The sequence below is a fragment of the Medicago sativa genome, chromosome 6 (genome assembly GCF_051527215.1).
Source record: "Medicago sativa cultivar Bolivia chromosome 6, Bolivia_mono, whole genome shotgun sequence".
Lineage (NCBI taxonomy): Eukaryota > Viridiplantae > Streptophyta > Magnoliopsida > Fabales > Fabaceae > Medicago > Medicago sativa.
In genome coordinates, this window is record NC_140754.1 from 30,225,973 (window position 1) to 30,247,261 (window position 21,289).

At 32.2% G+C, this 21,289-nt stretch overlaps 1 protein-coding gene and 2 long non-coding RNA genes across 4 annotated transcripts; 1 reads left to right on the forward strand and 2 right to left on the reverse strand.

The window, feature by feature from the left end:
- Nucleotides 1–9,970: 9,970 nt before the first annotated feature.
- LOC146914438 (uncharacterized) lies at nucleotides 9,971–12,119 on the reverse strand. The gene is made up of 3 exons (XR_015014201.1): nucleotides 11,929–12,119; nucleotides 11,298–11,389; nucleotides 9,971–10,685 (listed from the first exon to the last, which is right to left on the reverse strand). It is a non-coding gene; the product is annotated as an uncharacterized LOC146914438 (long non-coding RNA).
- A 2,932-nt stretch (nucleotides 12,120–15,051) lies between these two features.
- LOC146914439 (uncharacterized) lies at nucleotides 15,052–18,169 on the forward strand. 2 transcript variants are annotated; one of them, XR_015014202.1, is made up of 4 exons: nucleotides 15,052–15,500; nucleotides 17,111–17,242; nucleotides 17,535–17,606; nucleotides 17,766–18,169. It is a non-coding gene; the product is annotated as an uncharacterized LOC146914439 (long non-coding RNA). The 2 variants fall into 2 exon arrangements; XR_015014203.1 differs by lacking the exon at nucleotides 17,111–17,242.
- Nucleotides 18,170–18,864: 695 nt separating this feature from the next.
- LOC146914440 (uncharacterized) lies at nucleotides 18,865–19,549 on the reverse strand. The gene is made up of 2 exons (XM_085721065.1): nucleotides 19,221–19,549; nucleotides 18,865–19,105 (listed from the first exon to the last, which is right to left on the reverse strand). The coding sequence occupies exons 1-2, from the start codon at nucleotides 19,547–19,549 to the stop codon at nucleotides 18,865–18,867; spliced, it is 570 nt and encodes a 189-aa protein (XP_085577191.1).
- Between the last annotated feature and the right edge of the window lie 1,740 nt (nucleotides 19,550–21,289).

The window sequence follows — 21,289 nt, forward strand, 5'->3', positions numbered from 1 at the left end:
TCCACATTTGCATAAACTTGAATTGAGACATAAATCTATGTTGAGAGGTTTCAAACACAAGCAAAAGAGGAAAGTGGTCTGATTTGTGCTTGGTTAGAGTTGAAACATTTCAAGAGCTGCACAAATCTAGTCAAGTTTGGTTACAAATTGCCCTGTATAATCTTATTTCAGTGTGTCTCTGACCCCTTCTTCAATTTGACCAAGTGAACTGGATGAAGACCCCAAACGCCATATGCAATAAATCATGAAATTAATCCAATCAATCAAATAGTTTAGATGCTACATCTACATTTTTCTCTAATACATGCATAATATGATTTTCATAAAAACTCGCAGCGGACAAATCACCATACATAAATATATCATCAACATGTAATAATCACCAAATACATGAATAGTAAAATATCAACACCATGTCTCAGGTCTTAAATACATAAAATTCAACAAGGAATAAATGACAGAGACATAAATGCATGAAACCTTATTCAGAGCCTAACTAGACTTTGAGCAAAAGGGTAAAAGGAGGTAGCATCCAAGCTAGTCCTCAAGAAACTCACAAGCAAGAAGATAATAAGTCCTGCACGCTATCTACCCATTCATACAAATAGGTAGGCGGTCAACCAAATGACCACTGAGGTTAAATAATGATCCACATAATAATATATAATCAAGTAAAGCATTCAAGGATTCCAAGCATAACATACATACATAATCATTTTTCCTAGAATACTACATATGAATATTATCATGCTTCAAACATTGCATATCAAGCATATTCATTCTCATATTATTTAACAATGAATCGTCACATCAACAATTGTTCGTCGAACATACTAGCATAACTAAGTAACATATACAAGTCCACAGTTCCACGTAGTCAGAACATTCACCAAGTTCACCAATGTACATAATCACCAAATCACATAGTCAAATATGACATGTTTCACCAATTTCAAGTGCATATGCAATGTGGTACCAAGTTTTTGGATTTAGAGATAACTATTACCGAGATTCCACCAACGTAATTAACACCAACAATTACGTTATTCACCAACTAATGTAATAAACACCACCAATTACATTCTTCACCAAAGACCAACATGACTATGATGCATGGACTTAAAGATTTGACAATGCACATATCACAAAAACTATATTATACAATTTTCACCATCATATAATATCTTCACCAATTCACCACCATTTGCATTATCAAGCATTGACCTCCATAAATTCAACAAGTCATAGTCAATAAAAAGTCATCAACATAATCATCATCAACAATTATCATCTCAAGGGAACAACGTCGTTTCACAAAGCAAAATCCAAACAATAGACGACAATCAACCACATCGTGTTAACCAATATATTATACACCCATCAATCATCAATTCATTCTTATTTCGTCGTATTATCATGAATATAAAACTAAAGCACAAGTTATTCGATCATAAAATCTTATTTTGACAAAGTTCGTCTATTTTCACAAAGTTGCCTATTTCCAATATTACTCAATAAAAGTGTGATTCCATGTTCTTACATATCATCAAAACATCCCTACATATCCTCTAACATCTAGGGTAATCAATCTTAGCATATTCGTTTCAAAAAGTTCCTTTGTTTCACAAAATTTCTCAAGTTCATCTCCTTTTCTTCATGTTTTGAATTTCTTTCGTTCCTCAAAATAAACCATGTTAAACCAATCAAATAAGCTCAATTAAACTCTAATCGAGTAGGTTTAGGTGTTAGGAACTCCAAGGGATACATTTGAAACCTTAAAAGTAGAAAAAAAACGCAGTTCCGAACCACCCAAAGAACAAACGATCTGTGGACTTTTACACAGGCAAAAGCACACGGTCCAGGAAGTCTTGCACGGTCCGTGCACTTCCTGTCGCAACCGTGCATTTTGCTCTGTCAGCAAAACTACACGTTTTTGTATTTTTCTCGCGCGGGAAGAGTCTGATTTTCGATCTGTTTCTTTTTAGTTGAGATTTAAAAACAAAAGTTCATCGCATGCATTTTTTTTCTTTTTAGCAAAACATAACATCTATAAATTACAATAACAACAAAGATCATTGACCCAACAAAAACATAAATAAAGTTCCTTACATTTAATAAAAATAAAGCTCTTTGATTTAACAAAAGCATAAATAAAGCTCATCATATTCAACAAGAACAAATCTTTTACCTTCAACAATCCCGACCACTTTTACTTCTTTTTAAAGGAGCGTAGTACATATTTGAACAGTCGTGTTATAACTAATAACACTTATAGTATTGAGATTTTCTGTTTAAGAAGTGGAAAGGTATTAAGATTATTTATGTAATTTACTCGGTTTAATAGCGGGTATGGGTATATGCAGGTACATATACCATTAAATCCGCATCCGTATCCATTAATTAGCGGATAGTTAAAATATCCATTAAGGTATTCGGTCTGTGTCCGTGGCGGATATTATCCGCAAATAACCACGGGTGCGGATTTTTTTGCCATCCCTAACTCAAATTACAAACTTATCAATTGGCTTAACATAGAGCTTTTGCAAAAGTAATCTATTCGATTCCGCTGGTTTTTTATTTAAGAACTTTTTTATTTAATTTTGATAAGAACTTTTTTTTTTTTTTATAACAAATTTAGTCCTATCTTTCAGTTTATAAACTTATCTTTATTTTTTCTGCTAAGTTTTTTTAGAGGATCTTTTATATGTTATGTAATTATTTATTGTTTGCTAAGTTATATATATTTTACAGCCTTTTAATAAAAAAATAATGGTGGTGGTTGACAGTCTAAAATAACTTTGCACACATAATTAATCAAAACATTCAGAGTCACAAGAATTAAAACATTAATTGATGTGGCAATTATAAATATTATGATCGGTTGTGTATGCAAAGTTGTTTTGAATCATCAACTCCCATCATTAAACTCTTTAATAATACCTTTCATTTATTTTTTCTTTTGAAATAAATATATATTAACATTTTATTAGTCTAAACATCCAAACGTAAAAAGCTTATTGAGTGTAAGCTTTTATGATATAAGTTCTGGTATTATAAACTCTAATGCTATAAGAGTTTGTATAAGTTGTTTATCCAAACGGAGCCTACTTATAACATTAAACAATTTTTTTTATTAAATCAGATTGGCCCGAAAGCCGGCCGAGTCACCGGTTTTAACCGGTTTTTAGCAAGTCTTACTGGTTTGTACCAGTTTAATTACATGACTGATTTGATATATAGCTCGAACCAGCATATCCACTTACTCCAAATCTTGACCCTTCATTTAAATAATTATTAATGGCTGTGATTAATTCATAATAATCGTTAAGGTGGTGATTTTTTTTTTTTACTCTCTCCAATTCTACATATTGCATTCCACTACCAAAAAAATTCTACATATTGCATTCAAGCACTATCCAGATTGAAACGATATCCAGATACTGACAGTTCCAATCCTTGCTCGTCGCCACTTTCAGATTTTTTTCGACAGATTTTCTGATTGCTCTTTTATTCTCTTGTGAATAATTTGTTAATTTTTCAATAAACGTATGACATCTTTGCTCTCCGCCACTATCCAGATCACCGTTAAACTTGCCTTGTCTGCCATTACAAAGGTTGCATTAATCATATTTTATTTTTGGTGAACAAGGTTGTATTAATCAATTGAAAAAAAATGGTGTTGTATACCATCATCCAAAAGCCGTGGGACACAAAATAGCAATAGAACTAATTAAGTTCCTCAGATATTCCAAAACCGTTTAATACCATGCACATAAACTCAATTTCCTATAAAATAACAATCAAAGATTGTGAATCAGATAAACCATAACTAGATTTTTTGAGGAAGAAAAAAAAAAACAGAATTTTTACTATGAAGCAACCTTGATAAATAAGGATTCGATAGGCTAATGAAGATCCTTAAAACAGAAGGATTGAAGCTTTTGAAATTGAGTGAGAGAGAGGAAGGAAAGGAAGGATAGACGCTTATTGTGGTATAATGTCGTGGACTTGAATGGAGGAAAACAGCCCACCTTAACAATTATTATAATTAATCACAACCATTAATTGTTATTAAAATGAAGGGTCAAGATTTAGAGTAAGTGTTTAGACTTACTCTTGGAGTCAATGGGTCCATTCTCTTTTATTATTATTTTTTCAATGGAAAATGCTACTTCTCAAGAAAAATAGCTTCAAGATTTGACCTTTTTTTTAAAGGGTACTATTTCACTTTTTTATTTGCTTACATTGGAAATCCTAACTTATTTACTCCTATCTAAGTAAGATGATATATGGCAAAAACAGAAATTACACTTAGTAACAACATCTCATTGTTTCGAGTATGTATTGGTTGGGGATCAAATTCTGTACTTTCAGCTTGAATAGCTTTGTCACAACTATCAGCTCCTGAAGTAGCAGTTTGTGCATCAGATATTGAACTTTGAAGATTCTTCTCAATCAAGTGTCTCAATGAACTTACAAATGATGCAAGAGTACCTATTAAGAATTGATTTGCACATTTTTTCACAGCTTGATCATTGGGAAATTGTTTTGTCTTTCCACCAAGATACACTTGATAAGATGTTGCCTCCTTTATTGCCAAATCCAAGATATTTACTGAGAGTTCTTGATAATCTATGGATGCGACAATTTTGTCGTCACCTTTCAAAAGATCTAAGCAATCTTGAGAATATTTTCGGGCCTCACTGCATAACTCTTCATACAACTTTAGACCTAATGCTGGAACAACAGCATAAGATATGAGGCACAAGCAAATGATGAACAATGATGATGATGGTAACTTGGTAGGTTTCATTTTTCTGGTTTTATCTATGAATATGGGAACCTCTGATAAGGAACAAAGTCAAAATCCCTTGATAGATGCTAATTATAAAATAAATAATGACAGACAATCTGTTATAATGGAGGATATCAGGATTGGAATAAATGTGGAGTTAAATCCCTTAAATGCTAGAAATTGTCAAGGCATAATTCATGGGTCAACATGATAGGAATCTCAATCTCTATCTCTATCTCTATTATCTCTATCTCTATTATAAACAAATGTCCTCCTCAATTTCAAATTTCAATAGTACAGATGTCACCTTCAAATTTTAATGAGCATTGATTCTTTCTTCGTGTCATAAAAATGTGTACACATATGAAGTATGTGACAAGTAAATGTACATGAGATCATGTCCACGTTGCAAGGCCATCCTTATTAATTTGTTTCCTTAATTGTTGTTTATAATGTAGAGATTATGAGTATTTGAAAAAAAAATCATATAGCTCATATTTGAGTCTGAAATTAAGAGAAAAACAATATCACGTGGTTGATTTCAAATCATATGTCTAAGAGACATCAAGAGGAAAATCTGATTAATTATATTGTTTTGATTTACTGAAGAAAAAAAAAACACGTGTGAATTACACTCCCCTTCCTCAAAAAGAAAACTTTTTACTCCCCTCCCCTATAAGATGCTTGAATTACAATCATCTCCCTTAATAATTAAATATGCACTATACTTTAATCTATTTTAACATAAATAAATATTTTTATGATATATACTAATTTTGAACCAACATTTAAAAAAAAAAATTTCTTTATAATTTAAATATCAATGATAATTAAATTTAAATATTTTTCTATTAATTTTATAATTTAGAGTATAAAATTAACTTTTAAATAACCATACTTTATTGTCTTTAGTAATTTTTCACATATTTTAATTTTATTTTGGATTGTTTCATATTATATAATAAGGTTTAAAACTATATGTTAATGAAATTGTGAATAAAAAATAGTGAAAAATATGAATTCAAATTTTGATTATATTAAAATAGAACTACAATACTATTTTTCCCGAAGTGTATTAGATTATTATTTTTCCCTTTTCGAGGGAGGGGGTGTATATTTTAACATAAGAGGGGAGGGGAATGTAATTCAAGCTTCTCTTAGGGGAGGGGAGTGAAATGTTTTCTAATATATTTTGAATAAGGGAGGAGAGTGTATATTTTAACATAAGAGGGGAGCAAAAGGTTGCTCTGAATGAGGTACCTTTTAAAGAGGTAGTTTCCAAGTCTCATAAAAAAAAAGAATTTGCAAAAGACTTCATACAAAACCCGTTCTCAGGGTCCTCTTCCTCCGTTTAAATGAATATTATTTTTTGAAACTTCCAGAGGATTGGTAATAATGATTCCAGGCTTGATACTACGTGGTTCACTATGTTGCCTTCTTCTTTGTTGGCGGATTTTGCTAGGGACAGGAATGAGATGCCTAATTATAGATTTTCTTAGCTATTTCGGTCTCTTGTTTCCTGTATATATTTATTTTTGTTTTGAGGGTTTTCGCCTAGTCCCCCTTTTGTAAATATTTTTCCCTTTTTTAATATATTACGTATTGGAAAGGCAGTAGAGGATGGAACTTCTGTTGGGTGCCAACAAAGTTGGGATGCTTCAGATTCTCCCGGATGCCTAGCCTTTCTCTTGGCCTTATGGAAAAAAAAACATAAGAGGGGAGAGGAGTGTAATTCAAGCATATTTGAGGAGAGGGAAATATTTGAGGAGAGGGAAGTGTAATTTACTCAATTTTCAATTTAGCTTTATCAAAATAAAATAAAATTCGATTTTTTTTGACACAAAACAAACGACATTCATTCATTCAAATTGATAGAGTACATCGACGCAATACAAATTTGATAAAAACAAAAAGGATGAACCTGTGAACAAACTCACAGCATCCATGTTAATAGCATAAAACGGCAAAGTACATAAGCATACAAATATGACTTATTAAAATCTCCGGAATAGCCTTGCCTCCGGATCTGCAACATTGATGACGCCAAAATCATTGGTTGGATCTGCACTGGATCGAAGCTGATCTGACAATCTGATCTGAACAAACACCTGAACAAAAGGAAAAAGAAACGTCGCACAAAGACGACAAACAAAACAACGTCGCACTAAGACGACGAAAGAAAAACCTAATTCGATGTGAAAATCACTTATTTAAACAAAAGGGAAGGAGAAAAACGATGTAGAGGAGTGATTTAGGGTCAAAAATTGACCTTAAACCACCCCTCTTTAAACTCCTTAACTTGTGCTATTAGGGTACAAGTTAGTATGACCCATAAAATAAAATTATCATTCTTTATTCGTTTTCGTCAAAAGATAAAAAAAAACTGTTTACCACTCGGTTCCTATATTTATGTGACCGTATTAATGAGTAGTATTACCCACTAATTTTGTTTCTTGCTGGAAACCGTTGAAAGTCTAGGAAAGGCAAAAACAAAACTGAAATTGATGGTCTTTAAACATAATAAAAAAACTGTTTGTCAATCGAAGCTTTTTATATATTCTTACTTGCTGTGATATCAAAAGATCTCTATATTAAATAATATTTATATACATAAATCAAAACCAATAACTTTTTGAAATTCAACTTATACCAAAACGATCTGAAAAGATTAAAATATATTTTATTAAAAATCTGTTAAATAAATTACTATTCTTGATAAAATCACCAACAATTTCATAAGCCTCCGATCTAAGTAAGATGATTTATTTAAATATATTTTTTGCCTAATAATCAATAATAACATAGCAAAGAAAATAGTTGTGACTATTTTATTATTATTTTTTCGATATACTATTTGACTATTTTATTTGCTTACATTAAAAAGAGCAATGCTATATCTCTAGAAAAATAACATCAAGAATTCTTCAAGAATAAAGAGCAACCAATCACAATGCACTATTTGCCACAATTCAAGGAGGTGTGGCTGAAAAATAGGAAGTGAACAAATAAATCATGCAATTAAAAATTGCCAACTGTGTTTTGAAAAATTCTTGATGCTATTTTTCTAGAGGAAAGAGCTCCTAACTTATTAGCCTGCATTCTATGATTTCATCAGCCTTCTATCTATGTAAGATGATGTATGGCTAAAACAGAAATTACACTTAGTACAAACATCTCATTGTTTCGAGTATGGATTGATTGGGGATCAAATTCTGGCCTTTCAGCTTGAATAGCTTTGTCACAACTATCAGCTCCTGAAGTAGCAGTTTGTGCATCAGATATTGAACTTTGAAGATTCTTCTCATCCAAGTGTCTCAATGAACTTACAAATGATGCAAGAGTACCTATTAAGAATTGATTTGCACATTTTTTCACAGCTTGATCATTGGGAAATTGTTTTGTCTTTCCACCAAGATACACTTGATAAGATGTTGCCTCCTTTATTGCCAAATCCAAGATATTTCCTGAGAGATCTTGATAATTTATGGCTGCTACAATTTTGTCGTCACCTTTCAAAAGATCTAAGCAATCTTGAGAATATTTTCGGGCTTCACTGCATAACTCTTCATACAACTTTAGACCTAATGCTGGAACAGCATCATAAGATATGAGGCACAAGCAAATGATGAACAAAGATGATGATGATGATAATTTGGTGGGTTTCATTTTTCTGAAATTATTGATAAATATGGGAACCTCAAATTAATTTTGTATGTTAATTATATGACCTGTTACTAGTTCTATATATAGTATAACAAGTACATATATTTGTTTATTTTTTTGGGTGAAATAGAAATTATTATTATTAATTAAGATTAAATTAATGATCATTTTGAAAAGTCAAACTAGCAGTACTACTACGTATGTGGATTAGAAAATTATTATTACGGAGTCATATAATTATATGACAGTTATATGACACAATTTCATGTTTGTGGTGACAACACGAATTTTGTATTGAACTATTTGTTGCAGGGACAACTATTGTGTTTTGAAATTTGTTATGGAAAGTGGTGCCAAGGGATGTGAGGTCTGTTCTTCGAAAGCATCTTTGAACTCATTTGTATATTGCTTTTTGTAGTAATTTGGTTGTGATTATTGTTTGATTTGATTAGGTCATTGTCATTTGAAATTTAATGGTTTTAATTTATATCTAGGGTTCTCACTTCCCACCAATAGGACATATAGCTAACGACGAAGGCGCTAAAAACCACTATGCGCCACAACAGTAGCGCACCCTTAGTCTCTCGTTTTCACATAACACTGCCAACCATGCTCCTCCCCCGCGATTTGACTTCCCTCCGACACCATAGTTATACAGAATCACTTGTTAGGTAATTATTATTTTTATCAGCTCCGGTGATAATTTTTGTGTACTCTTTGGTAAATTGTCAATATTTTTTTAGCATATTGGTAGTGCTTTAAATATATTAATTATTCAGAAATAAAAAGAAAAAAAACTCACCTAAAGAAATAAATAACCACTTAAAAAAGTTTAGCTACGGATTTACTGCAAAATTGCTATGATTTTAGTTGTGGACTTGCTGTGATATTGCTATGGTAAGTTTAGATGTAGATTTGCTATGATAAGTCGTAGTAATGTTGCTAGGGAAATTACATTTAAACCTTTGGAATAGCTAAATATCTAATTACTACTTACTACTGATTTACTACAAATTATTTCCCTAACAAATTTTGTCGTAACAAACTCATATTTTCTTGTAGTGGTTGTTGCGGCAAGATTTGATGACACAGTTCGATTTCCTTTCATTTTTAGTGTGTTTATTTGGAAGAGATCATGAGGAGTTAGATAAATAAAAAAAATATTCAAAGTAGGATGGAAAACGGAATATGCTCTGCAGTTAAATACATAAGTTTTCGTAAAATTTTCCTTAAAAAAAATAAAAAGTTTTCGTAAAAAGTTTGTGATATTTTCTAATATGTCACGGACATGATTGTCCATTAGTGGGAGGTTAGTAATCTAAATGTCTTTTTAATCAAATAAAAAGATTAAAATTAGGTTATAATAATTTGTCATGCATGACAATAGAAAATTAAAATTAAAGTGTCTTTTTAATCAAATAAAAAGATTAAAATTAGGTTAATAATATGTCATGCATGACAATAGAAAATTAAAATTAAATAAAACTAAAATACATACAACAAGGAATACTATAATAGTAAATAGAATTTCCATCCAAATATCAATTATTACAAAGGCTAAACAATTTGTTCTTGAATTGAACATTAAATTAAATAAACAACAAATATCAATTATTACAAAGACTAAAAAATCTTTTCTTGAATTGAACATTAAATAAATAGTTCTGATGTAAACCAACATGAGACATGAATTTGTATTTCATCGTCCACAGCTGAGTCTACCATCATTCACAGTCTCTATGGCAAGAACCAGATGTCCCGGGGGTAGCTATAGCGACACCAAAACTTCTTTAAAATATTAATCACTAGGTAAGACATCAAACTCATAACCACAAATGTAGAAATATATCTCTCTCCCATGTTAAGAAAGACAAACCATAACATTGTGAAATGGCACAAGAGAAAAGTGATTATTGCGGTGAAATGCGACGAAACAAGGCTTACTTCTATACTTGATATAATAGATGATTGCAGCAAAACGTATAAGATTATCAAGTCGTTGTTGATGTTGTTGTTGTAAGGGACATGATGCTTTGTCATACCATAAACAAGTACTATCTGAGCAGATAAAACAACAGCAAGGATTATGACTGTTACTGTAGTTTCATATGTTTTGATGAACTCACCAAACAGTGTAGATATGTTCATTCCAGCCAACATAATTAAAAGCAAAGACAACGTTGTCGTTGTCATGACAATTTGCTTAAGTCTTCGATCGATGTCGTTCCTATATAATAATAATGAGATTAGTGAACTTAGTGTTTTCTACAACAAAAAAAAAGATAAAAAATAAAATAATAATAAATAAATTAAAATCCAAAAAAAATAATACAAGGGATGAGAATACATCAGACTTTTCAAGAAATAAAATATAAAGACCAGGTTATAAGACCTACATCTTAGCTTACGTCAAAAAATAAAATATAGACCGGTTTATAAGACCTACAACTTAGCTTACATCAGGTTCGGCTACAGGTTTTAAAGCTTTAAAGCGTAGTAAATTGCATTTGTAGCAAATAATCAACATTCGGAGGGGTTTATATTAGAAATTGCAAGAAAATAATCAAAAATCTAAAGAAATTGTCCAACATAAAAATATACATAAGAAATCTACAGGAGTTTATATAAAAAATTCAGAAGGATTTACATAAAAAATTGCATAAGTTTTGGGCTAGAGCCTGGGCAACTGCCGAGGCTAGCTGGGCCTTGGCTCCGCCCATGGATGTAGTACCTTGTTTTAATTAGAGTCATTCTTTGGCAGAACTATATTAGCATCATTGATTTGTTTAAAATAGGAGCCAACAAAATAAAGAATAACAACGGTTAGCAGAAATCTTACGTTGAAGAGTTGGTTTGTTTAGTTCTTTTTTTGTTGTTGTTCAGAACTGGCTCTTCATTGTCAAAACTGGCTCTTCTTCTGGACATTTTTTTCTGCATTAAAATGAGTCTTAGTTTAGCAAAATGACCATCAAAAGAAATACAATCTGAGTTAGCATTTCAAAATAGAATAAATTTTAGTTAGACACAATAATTACTTTTCACATTATGAAATAAAAATTAGGTAAAAAGGGAAGGCTGGTGCACTAAAACTCCCGCATACGTAAGGTCTGTGAAGGAGTTCCACCATTAGATGTTTTGTACACAACCTTACCTTGTATTAGTAGTAATCGTTTAGTAAATTTAGTATAATTTAGTTCATACACCAAAAATTTAGTATAATTTATGTTTTAGTCTTGCCGCCTATGAGCATATATTTGCCGAGTTGAGATCCTCTTCATTTCTTAAAATAAATGGCAATATCCATTTCTAGAATATGTCACATTAATTAGACATTTATACACCAAAACTATAGTAATAGATATTGCCAATTTGCCATATATTTTAAAAAATGGAGTGGATCTTCACTCATATTTGCCTATGTTGCATAGATTTTGATATTTCAACTGTTTATGCATCTTCTAGCAACTCACCGTTTCGTTGATGTAGAAGCCTGTGGTGTTCTGTGTGTATTGTTTGCTGAGGCTTGGTCTTTTGTTATCCTTGTTTTGAGAATGCTTCCCTTTGTTTTGAATTTTTTCTTCTGGTGTGGCAATTGGTGCTGCCCTAATTGGTTCCGCAAGACCTATGGTTTTTTTGGCTTTACTTGTTCTTTTTGTTTATGGTGATTTGCATCTTGCATAGTTTTCTAAAGTTTTCTTGGCTTGTGGTTTGTTGGTTTTGTGGCCTTGGTGTAGAGGACTTTGTGAATTTTTCTATAGTAAAAAACTAAAAATAGTGTAAAGATACTAAAATAAAAGTTTTGATGGCCTTCGTGTCTTGGCTTGTGAGTTTTTCTATACATATGACTGTTTCAAGCTGAGAAAAATGAGGGACGTCAGTAGCCATTAGTTTTGATGAGAAAATTCAGCTTCTGACCCAAAAAAAGTTGAAAAAACGGTTAAAAAACTTTTTTAGAAAGACATCAGATTTAAAAAACAAAATACTATACCAATTATCTATAATAATGATTTTAAAAAACACTAATATTTTATTTACGACAACTAATCAAAGATATTTAGTTTAGTTCCACAACTTTTGTTTGCATGAAATTTGTGCAAAAAATATGGTTTACATATGTTAATTCCTCGTATTTCTCTAGTATGTTAATTTTTTTTTTTTAATATGTTCAATATGAATATGCAGGAAATGGTGATTTTAATGGCATTGTAACTGAAGGGTCAATGGATTTGTTAAGAGAAAGATGGATAGTGGCAAAAGAAATAAAAAGTTCTTGATGCTTTTATCAATGATGGTCATGGCGTTCGAGTCTTATTAGATTAAAGACTGCAAGTCACCTCTATTATGAGCAGTCCTGGAACACGAACGACTGTCTGTCTCGGTAGCCTTTCCTTGATAGATTAATAGATTGCATCTATTATGAATGGTGTTCTTGGCGTGGGTGGTTGGGTGGGTTTAGACTTTTTGTGGCTCGAGGGTCATGGCATGTAGTAGTTCTCAGGTGCTGCTGTGTTTTTTGTTGGTGTTGATTGGGGCCGGGGTGGACATGATGTTCTTTGAGGTGTGCCCGGGTTTGTCAAGTATATGGCGTAAAAAAATAAACACCAACTAACACACGCGCATAGTATCTGAAAATTCTTTTTTTAGTTGCGGTATTAGAGGGCTTCCAATTGCTCCAGCTATTTCCTGAGAGTTCTATCGTACTAGTACTCCTACGAAAGTTCCATCAATCTAATCCATGAATGGGAATGAGTTTTCCCTTGGGAGTGCGTGTTAAAGTCCTTTGTCCACTTTGAAAGCCGAACGGACTCTGGTTTCATATTGATGGTGCCTTGTGAATTCCAATATGAATTCAAAAACCATCTACCAAGCAAAATTAGATGCCAAAGATTTACTTTTTTCATATTTTTGATAACTTCATTGAGACCTCCTTCGTTGTATATGGTTTGTCACCTTTGCTAAGCACCAAGCGTTCGTGAAGCTTTCTTTGACACTCTTTCGTTCTTTTCTCATGTTCATGTTGTGTTATCTTGATACAAGTCAACGGCGACGCTCAAGCGAGCGTATAAACCCTTGTAAAGTGTGTCCATACTTTTTAAAACTACTATCATGATATTATTTAAATCAAAAGATATAATAGTTGATAATCTATAACAATAAAAACAAAATTTACACCATGACATTAAGATAAACAGGGGCAAATTAATTTTTACAAAAGAAGCAATCTTGAAATTGTGCAATTCTCTGGAAAAATTGGTATCTATTCTGTAATAAATATTAATCCCGTGTATGATTTATAAGTGAAAAAAATTGTAACTTTCCCAAAGTAATGTTATTTGTGATTATCAATAAGATATAATTGAATAAATTTAGATACAAAGATATGTATCTGTGAGAAATAGTCTTGTGTTTTTATTTTTTTATTTTCTAGGTGAAAATATTGCTCCCGTATTTTGTTAAGTATCGACGATAAATGTTACTTGCATATAATTTTTTTTTAATATTATTGATATGTGAATGTATTTATTAATGTTTATATCATAATTCATTTTTACTAAAACGTTTTTTATACTAAAGATTGAAATAATATTCATTCATTTGATTGCCTATTAATGAAAACCTCACATACTTATTGCATAAAATTGAACAAGTGTGATATAAAAACACATGAACATCATAAGCTTACTTTTAATAAATGTAAATTAAATATATAGCTCATTTTTTATAGATAAAAAAATGATTTTGACATTCAATAATTTATAAATTATTTTTTAAAATGATTTTATAAAAAAATATAATCAATTTTGCGTTTATTTATCGTAATTATATCGAATGGTTTTTTTTATTAAAAAATTACCTTCATCTTTATTTATCATAATAACAATCACTTCTTTACAAAAAAAACAATATCATTTGTTTGGATGCAACTAACAAATTGTTTTTCCCCTCTTGGTGTTGTTGCTGTGGGTGAGGCCGTAGGCTTTCATACGGCGTTGAAATGGATGGCGGAGCTTCACTATGATAATGTCGACTTTGCTTTAGATTCCAAGATAGTGGTTGATCATTTTCGGTTTAGAGGATGACAATGAATTTGGATGTATTATGCATGCTTGTAAACAATTGTTTCAAATTAGTTTTCAGAACTCTCATGTCGAGTTTAATAGGAGGCAAGCCAATGTGGTCGCTCATGAATTAGCTAGGGTAGCCTCATCTCATGCTAGCTCCCATATGTTTATGATAATGTACCGTCTTGTATTTCTTCTTTGATTGATAATGAGAAGCAATGAATTTCTCCTTTCAAAAAAAAATTGTTTTTTTTTGTTACAAGGCTAAAAAGAATATAAAATTGTTTGGATGCAACTATATCGAATGGATTTTTTGTTAAAAACTTACCTTCGACTTTTTATACATATTTTTCCCTATAAAAATATTTATTTTTTAAAAAGCTTCTCTTAATATCTTTTCATTTTTTTTGAAGAGGCTAAAATGGAATATATTACTGTAATCAAAGTGTTCTTCCTAGCACAAGGTGTACCAGGAAAAGAACAAAGTCACAAACACTACTAAAAAAACAGCGTTTTTGGACGGAATTTTCGGACGGATACAATTTTGTCTGAATTTTTTGGACGGATTTGGGACGGTTTTAACGGAGCGAAATTTCCGTCCCAAATCCGTCCCAAAATCGTGTGAAAATTCCATGACATGTTCAAACAGGGTTTTTTCCAACGAATTTCGCACGGATTTCTTTAAAAAAACAATTCCGTCCCAAAACCGTGTGAAATATTGAGACGGATTTCGGACGGCTAATATTTTTGAGGGTTTTAATTGGGAAAGTTTCATCTCCCGCATATCTCACAAAATTTCCCTCGCGTGTTCTGCTCTCATTACCCTAAAATTTCATCTCCCTCTCTCATAACCCTAAAACCAATTTTAAAATCAATTTCTCAGTGTGCTGCTCTTCAATCAACTTCTGGTGCCCTGCTCTTCAATCAATTTCTTCCAAAATCTTCTCAGGCTCGTCAATCAATTTCTCAAGCTCACCAAGGTTAGCTTCTCTTCTCTTCAGAGAATTCTCTGTATATTTTTTTAATTTCTCAGTGTTTTCTTCAACAAATCAAGCATGTTACCATAAACTTGTATCTGATTCTTGGTTCAATTTTAGGGTTTATTTTGTTTTGCTTATTAGGGTTTTTAGTGTGCTTAACTACCTAGACATGGATTCATGTTTGCTGTTGAAAATAATTGTGGGTTTTGTGCTTAATTTTATTGTGCCTTCTTAATCACTTTCACGATTTCTTCGTTCAATTTCAAGTACTTGGATTTTTTTTCTGTTTTGTTAAAGATTCAATTTTGTTTTCATCAATGGCCTTATTGCATACCCTTTTTGTTTTATTGGTATGACCCTTGGAGGTAGTTTAGACCAATAAAGACATTAATATTGGTATTAGTAGCTTACCCTAAAATATTTGTCAAAATAAAGACCACTAAATGTATTAGGAAGCTAAAATAATAAAATAACTATTTGAAAGTTTGGCTCAAAGAGTTAGAAAGTTTTCTGTAGAAAGCTCTTGTCACAATTGTGGTGCGGTGTACAAATAGCCCAACTGCACGGCAGTTTGTTTTAGCCTACAATTGGCTTAATTTGTTACTGGATTTTTGCTGTTGTCGCTGTTTTTTTCTTCTGGTGTTGTGTTCAGCTCCTTTGTAGGACGGCTTAGGGAGTCTTTTCTTCCTAATTTTTGCTGGTATGCTTTGGCAGCCGCTGCTGTCTTGTATTGTTTTTGCTGGTATGCTTTTGCAACAAGTAATATTCTAAATTAGTAAAGCAAGCCCCCTTTTAGTGTGTGTGTATTTCCAACCATTGAATAAGTATCATCATCTATGGCACATCTCTGGAAGAAAAAAAATGCAAAACAATCATTAGTAATCTTAATTTCATTAGTACTTTGCATAGGTACATTTACTATAGTAATTATTTTGAGGACCAAATATTTACCTTTACATCTGTGAGGTCTACATTGTGCTCTCCAAGAAAGCTTAAAAACTCTTTGAATTTCTCTTCAGTTGGATTATTGTGTCCACCATATGGCCAAATAGCCAGTTTCCTTTTAGAATGTTTACTTGTTAATGTGACAAATTATAAATTGTCATGTTTCTTTGTAAAAATAATTGATTGCTAATTGGTCAGCACTAAGAATGAGAAAAGAAAAGAGAGCAAAAGTGATTGATTGGCCATTGATCTAGTTTATATGGCTACTGGTTATGAGAGCAAAAAAGAAATTAGAAGATAATGGTTTACTTAAGTGTCTATTTTCATTAAAAAAAGTATGATAAAGGGACATAAAGGGACTGTTTTGGCACGATCCAGCTATGTTTCTGTGATGTTTTTCCTCCTGTTTTGGTGTTTAGCAGCTGCGTATCAGCAGTGTTTTCTGCTATTGCTGCAGCTTCCGTGTAGTTTTCCCTTATTTGTATTGTCCGCCTACCCGTTTAGCACGTCTTGTGCCTGGTGTGTTTCAATAATATACACCGATTAGAAAAAAAGTATATTTTATAGTCAGAAATTGATTCATATTATTTTTTCATTCTCAAATAATATATTGCCTCTGCAAATTTGTTGTTGTTCTAAGTTCAAATTGATTCTGTAAATGATAGGGATGGATCGAAAAGTGAGTTTGTCATGGTGCTTATGTTCTAATATTGCAAAAAGTTGCACTTAACAACGTAAATCATATTTGAACTCAAAAAATTGAGACCAACATTCAGTGTCTAGTACTCTGCCAAAAAGTGAGTCTCTTTACTTATCATCTGTACAAACCATAGCTACTACTCTGCCTCTCATGCTTTTCATGAATGTGAATTGATGAATATTGTACTTCAGGCAAATTAACATATGCCTAGTAAATGAAATAATAAATAGACCTTAATTTCTGAGCATTAGAAAGATAATGTACTATATTCCTGGTGAATTAATATAGTAATTGATTATTTGTTGATAGTATTGCATGACTTCTGGATTTTCTGTGTATTTGTGTCATGTGACCCCATTAATTTGTGAACATATTGGAGAATGACACAGGAGGAGGTATTTCTTGATTTCCATATTGAAAGGGATAAGACATGGGTTGATAATAGAGCTGAGCAAGCCCATGTAAGTAGTTCTGTAACATTACAGATTAAATTTATCTATGATTTAATTTATAATAATAGAGCTGAGAAATGATAGCTTTTAATTTATCTATGATTTTACTAAAATTACATATTTATAATTGGTTGTTATTTAAATGATTAACAAAATTCAAAATTGTAGGGAAATTTTAAGAAGAGAAAAGCAGAGCTTTTGGAAATATATAAGTCTCAAAATCAAGAGGAAGAAGGATTGTCTTCTGAAACCCAGCATAATATGGCGGATGACTTGACTATTTGGAAGGAAGTAGCTCCCAAAGGTAAAAAAGGGAAATTATATGGTTTAGGTTCTATAGGAACAAATGGTTCGAAGTATACTTTTTGAGGGCAGTTGTTGTCGCCCTTGTCCCTGCTAGTTCACTTGAGCGTGTATATGTTTGTCTTGTGTTCGAGTATGTCATCTTTTGAACAAAGTGTTACTCAAAATTGTGTTACTTTACTTTTTTGTATTGACTAATGAACAATTTAGTTATGTTAGTTTGTAATATATTGTGCTAGAACATTGAATCTAGTTCGTATAATTTTATTTTAGACAATGAGGATTTGTTTACTCTTGAATTATTATATTTATTTTTATTCGAATCTAGTATTGTACTATTGAATATAAATTTTAGGATTTGAATTTATCTCAAACACATTAAAAAACAAATCTATTTGTAGCAATTCTGTAAAAAAAAAAGTTTATAATCTCGTCCGAAAAGCGTGATAAATATTTTAAAGCAAATTAAATTATTAATTTTTCCAGAAAATCGTTGGAAGTTTTAAATGAATTCCGTCCGAATTTCGTAGGAAATTTTACCTTAATTCAGTATGAAAACCGTTGGAAATTAAACTTAATTCCGTCTTAAATCCGTAGGAAATTAAAATTAAATCCGTCCGAAATGCGTCTGAAGTCTATTCCAATATCCCACGCGAAAACCGTGTGAAATCCGTATGAAATATTTTTGGGACGGAATTTGGGACGGAATTATGATTTGCGACGCGGCTTTTTCGGACAACGCCCTATCCGTCCGAATTTCGTCCGAAAACACATTTCCGTCCGAACTCCGTGGGAAATGTCCGTAAATTCCGTCCCAAAACCGTCCGAAATTCTGTTCGAAAATGACCTTTTTTTAGTAGTGAAACATATGTACAAAGGAAAAGAAATAGAAATACATAATATCTAAAAAACAGAGAAAGAAAAAACATTAGTCGATGCCGAACATAGTGAACGGACTAAGCCATCAAGCATGATAGTTGAAAGAGCGATTAGCGATTTTCGCCTTCAACCACAAATAAGTAAGTGACTTAATCTTTGAAACAATCTGATATGTTGAACATTCTTTGCCGTTAAATATCCTGCTATTTCTTTCCTTCCAAATTTCCCACACAGTAGCATACCATATCAAATGCATAATAGACTGCTGCACTTTGGAACAAGTGCCACCCGTAAAACCAAACTGATTGATGTAATCCGCAGGCACACTAGGAATGACCGAACAGACAGCCAACCAACGATGAATAAAGTGCTAGACTTCCCCAAATGACAATGAAAAAAAAATGAGGGGAAGTTTCCATCGTACCACAGCCACCAACGCACAATCTAGCATCGAAAGCTATAACTCCACGAAGAAACAAATTATCCTTAGTTGGCAACTTGTCACAGAACAGTCGCCAAGCAAAAAGAACGACCTTCAGAGGAATATCCTTGTGCCAAATGGCCTTCGGAGAAACCGTAGTGTCAGTGTTATGCTGATGAACCAGGACTTTATAAGCACTTCGAACAGTGAAATCATTACTCGATTCCAATTTCCAAAGCCACATGTCCTCGTTATCAACCTGCAAAGTCACATTTTGAAGTAATAAACAGAGTTCTCCCACTAGCTCCTCCTCCCACGCAAACAACCTTAATATCTTTTCATTTGACATTGTTTTTAGATTTTTTTGTAGATCTATAACAAACAAATATCATGCTCTTTAAAAGTGATTTTTTAGGTTATAACAAAACGACATCATACGACCAGTTTGTTACGGGTGAAAATAAAAATGATTTTGACATTAAATAATTTGTAGATTATAAAAAAATTAGGGTTATGATGTCGTTTTACTCATAAGTACAACAACAACAGCACACACAGCCATTATAAAAGAAAATTAGAGTTATGAAGTCGTTTTACAACAACAACAACACAGGCATCCAATCTGAATTTTGGATTAGTCGCTTTCTTTAATTTAGCAAATTGAGTTAAGCAGCCTCCATGGCAAACGAACATGGAATCACACTTCCAGTTCTAGGGTTTCTCCACGAAGTAAAATCTGTGTTTCATGGTAAGAGGGGAGAGTATGAAGAGTTTATAAAAGACATACATGCTTTTAAGACCTGGATGAATAATTATCAAATCACCAGACTTCAAGTTCAAAAATTCAGAGAAAGGATGAAGAAGGCACTTGAAGGGCATAATCATTTAATTTTGGGATTCAATGCCTACATGAAGCATTATCCTATCACACTTCCAATTCCAATCAATGATGATGAACAACGAGGAGATCATAGGACTGGTTAGTAGTTGTTTTTATGATTCATGGACTTCACATATGTTGATGTTTTTTTATATTATATACACTATCTTTGCAAACGCGCCTATCAGCTTTTTTTATTGTCGTGGTTTATCTTCACACAAGGCCGTATAATAGAGAATCTGATTTATTTTTTGGGGGAAAATTTGCCTCACTTCTGGTTTGATATGTCTAGATGACACATACATCTCTATTTTGGGAGAATCTGAAGACACTGATCTTCTTTCAATTACACTTACCACTACTATTTGAAGAGTGTGTCATTTTAGCATACACCAAGGAGAGTTGAGTACAATTTCTCCAACAAATAACAGTGTGGTGTTCATTAGGTGACAACCAATGAACATTCACCTTTTTAGTTGGTATCCATGAACTATCTTGATCCTACCAATAAATTGTTCATTTTCATTGGTTGGCGCGTAAATTACCCACCATTCTTCAAAGATATTATAGAAAAAACCTTGTTTAAATATAAGGGAAGGTCGTATATAATTCGTTTGTAGCTAGGTATGGTAATGAATGAGTTTCCTACATTTAAATGAGCCTGCAATGTTGGTGTCAATTCTATTTTATTTTGATGTCAAGTAGTTTAGTGAATAGTAATTCATCAATTAAGGTGAATTTGTGTTGGAAATACCTTTATTTTTCTCCTTAAATGCCATTACATATTTCTATGGCTTCCTATGGCTTCTTTTCTTCACTCTCCTTCATCCATAACCTATGAAGCACGGATACGGACACGGACACCGGACACGACACGGACACTGACACGCCGACACAGCTAATAATTTGAAAAAAATCACATAATTCAGTGTAATTACAAGTGTCGGTGTCGTGTCGGTGTCCGACACGACACGTGTCCGACACCGGGACACGCCTAATCCGAGGAGTGTCCGTGCTTCATAGTCCATAACCAATACTCTATGTTGAGCAGTCACGCTCTCTCTAGGTATGACTTTACGATCCAAACAAATTTCTATGTCTGATTTCTTAATATTAAAGAAATCTATCTTGGAACATGCCACAATACTCTTGTATATGTGATAAGATAAGATGCTCCTCTCTTTTCCTAAATTAAATATTAGCTAAAGT

Bases quoted from the DNA above. Each gene is read 5' to 3' on its own strand.
- LOC146914440 (XM_085721065.1), bottom strand. From the start codon at position 19,549: ATGTCAAATGAAAAGATATTAAGGTTGTTTGCGTGGGAGGAGGAGCTA. The intron at 19,106-19,220 runs GTGCGTTGGTGG...GGTCATTCCTAG, and splicing joins ATAGCTTTCGATGCTAGATT to TGTGCCTGCGGATTACATCA.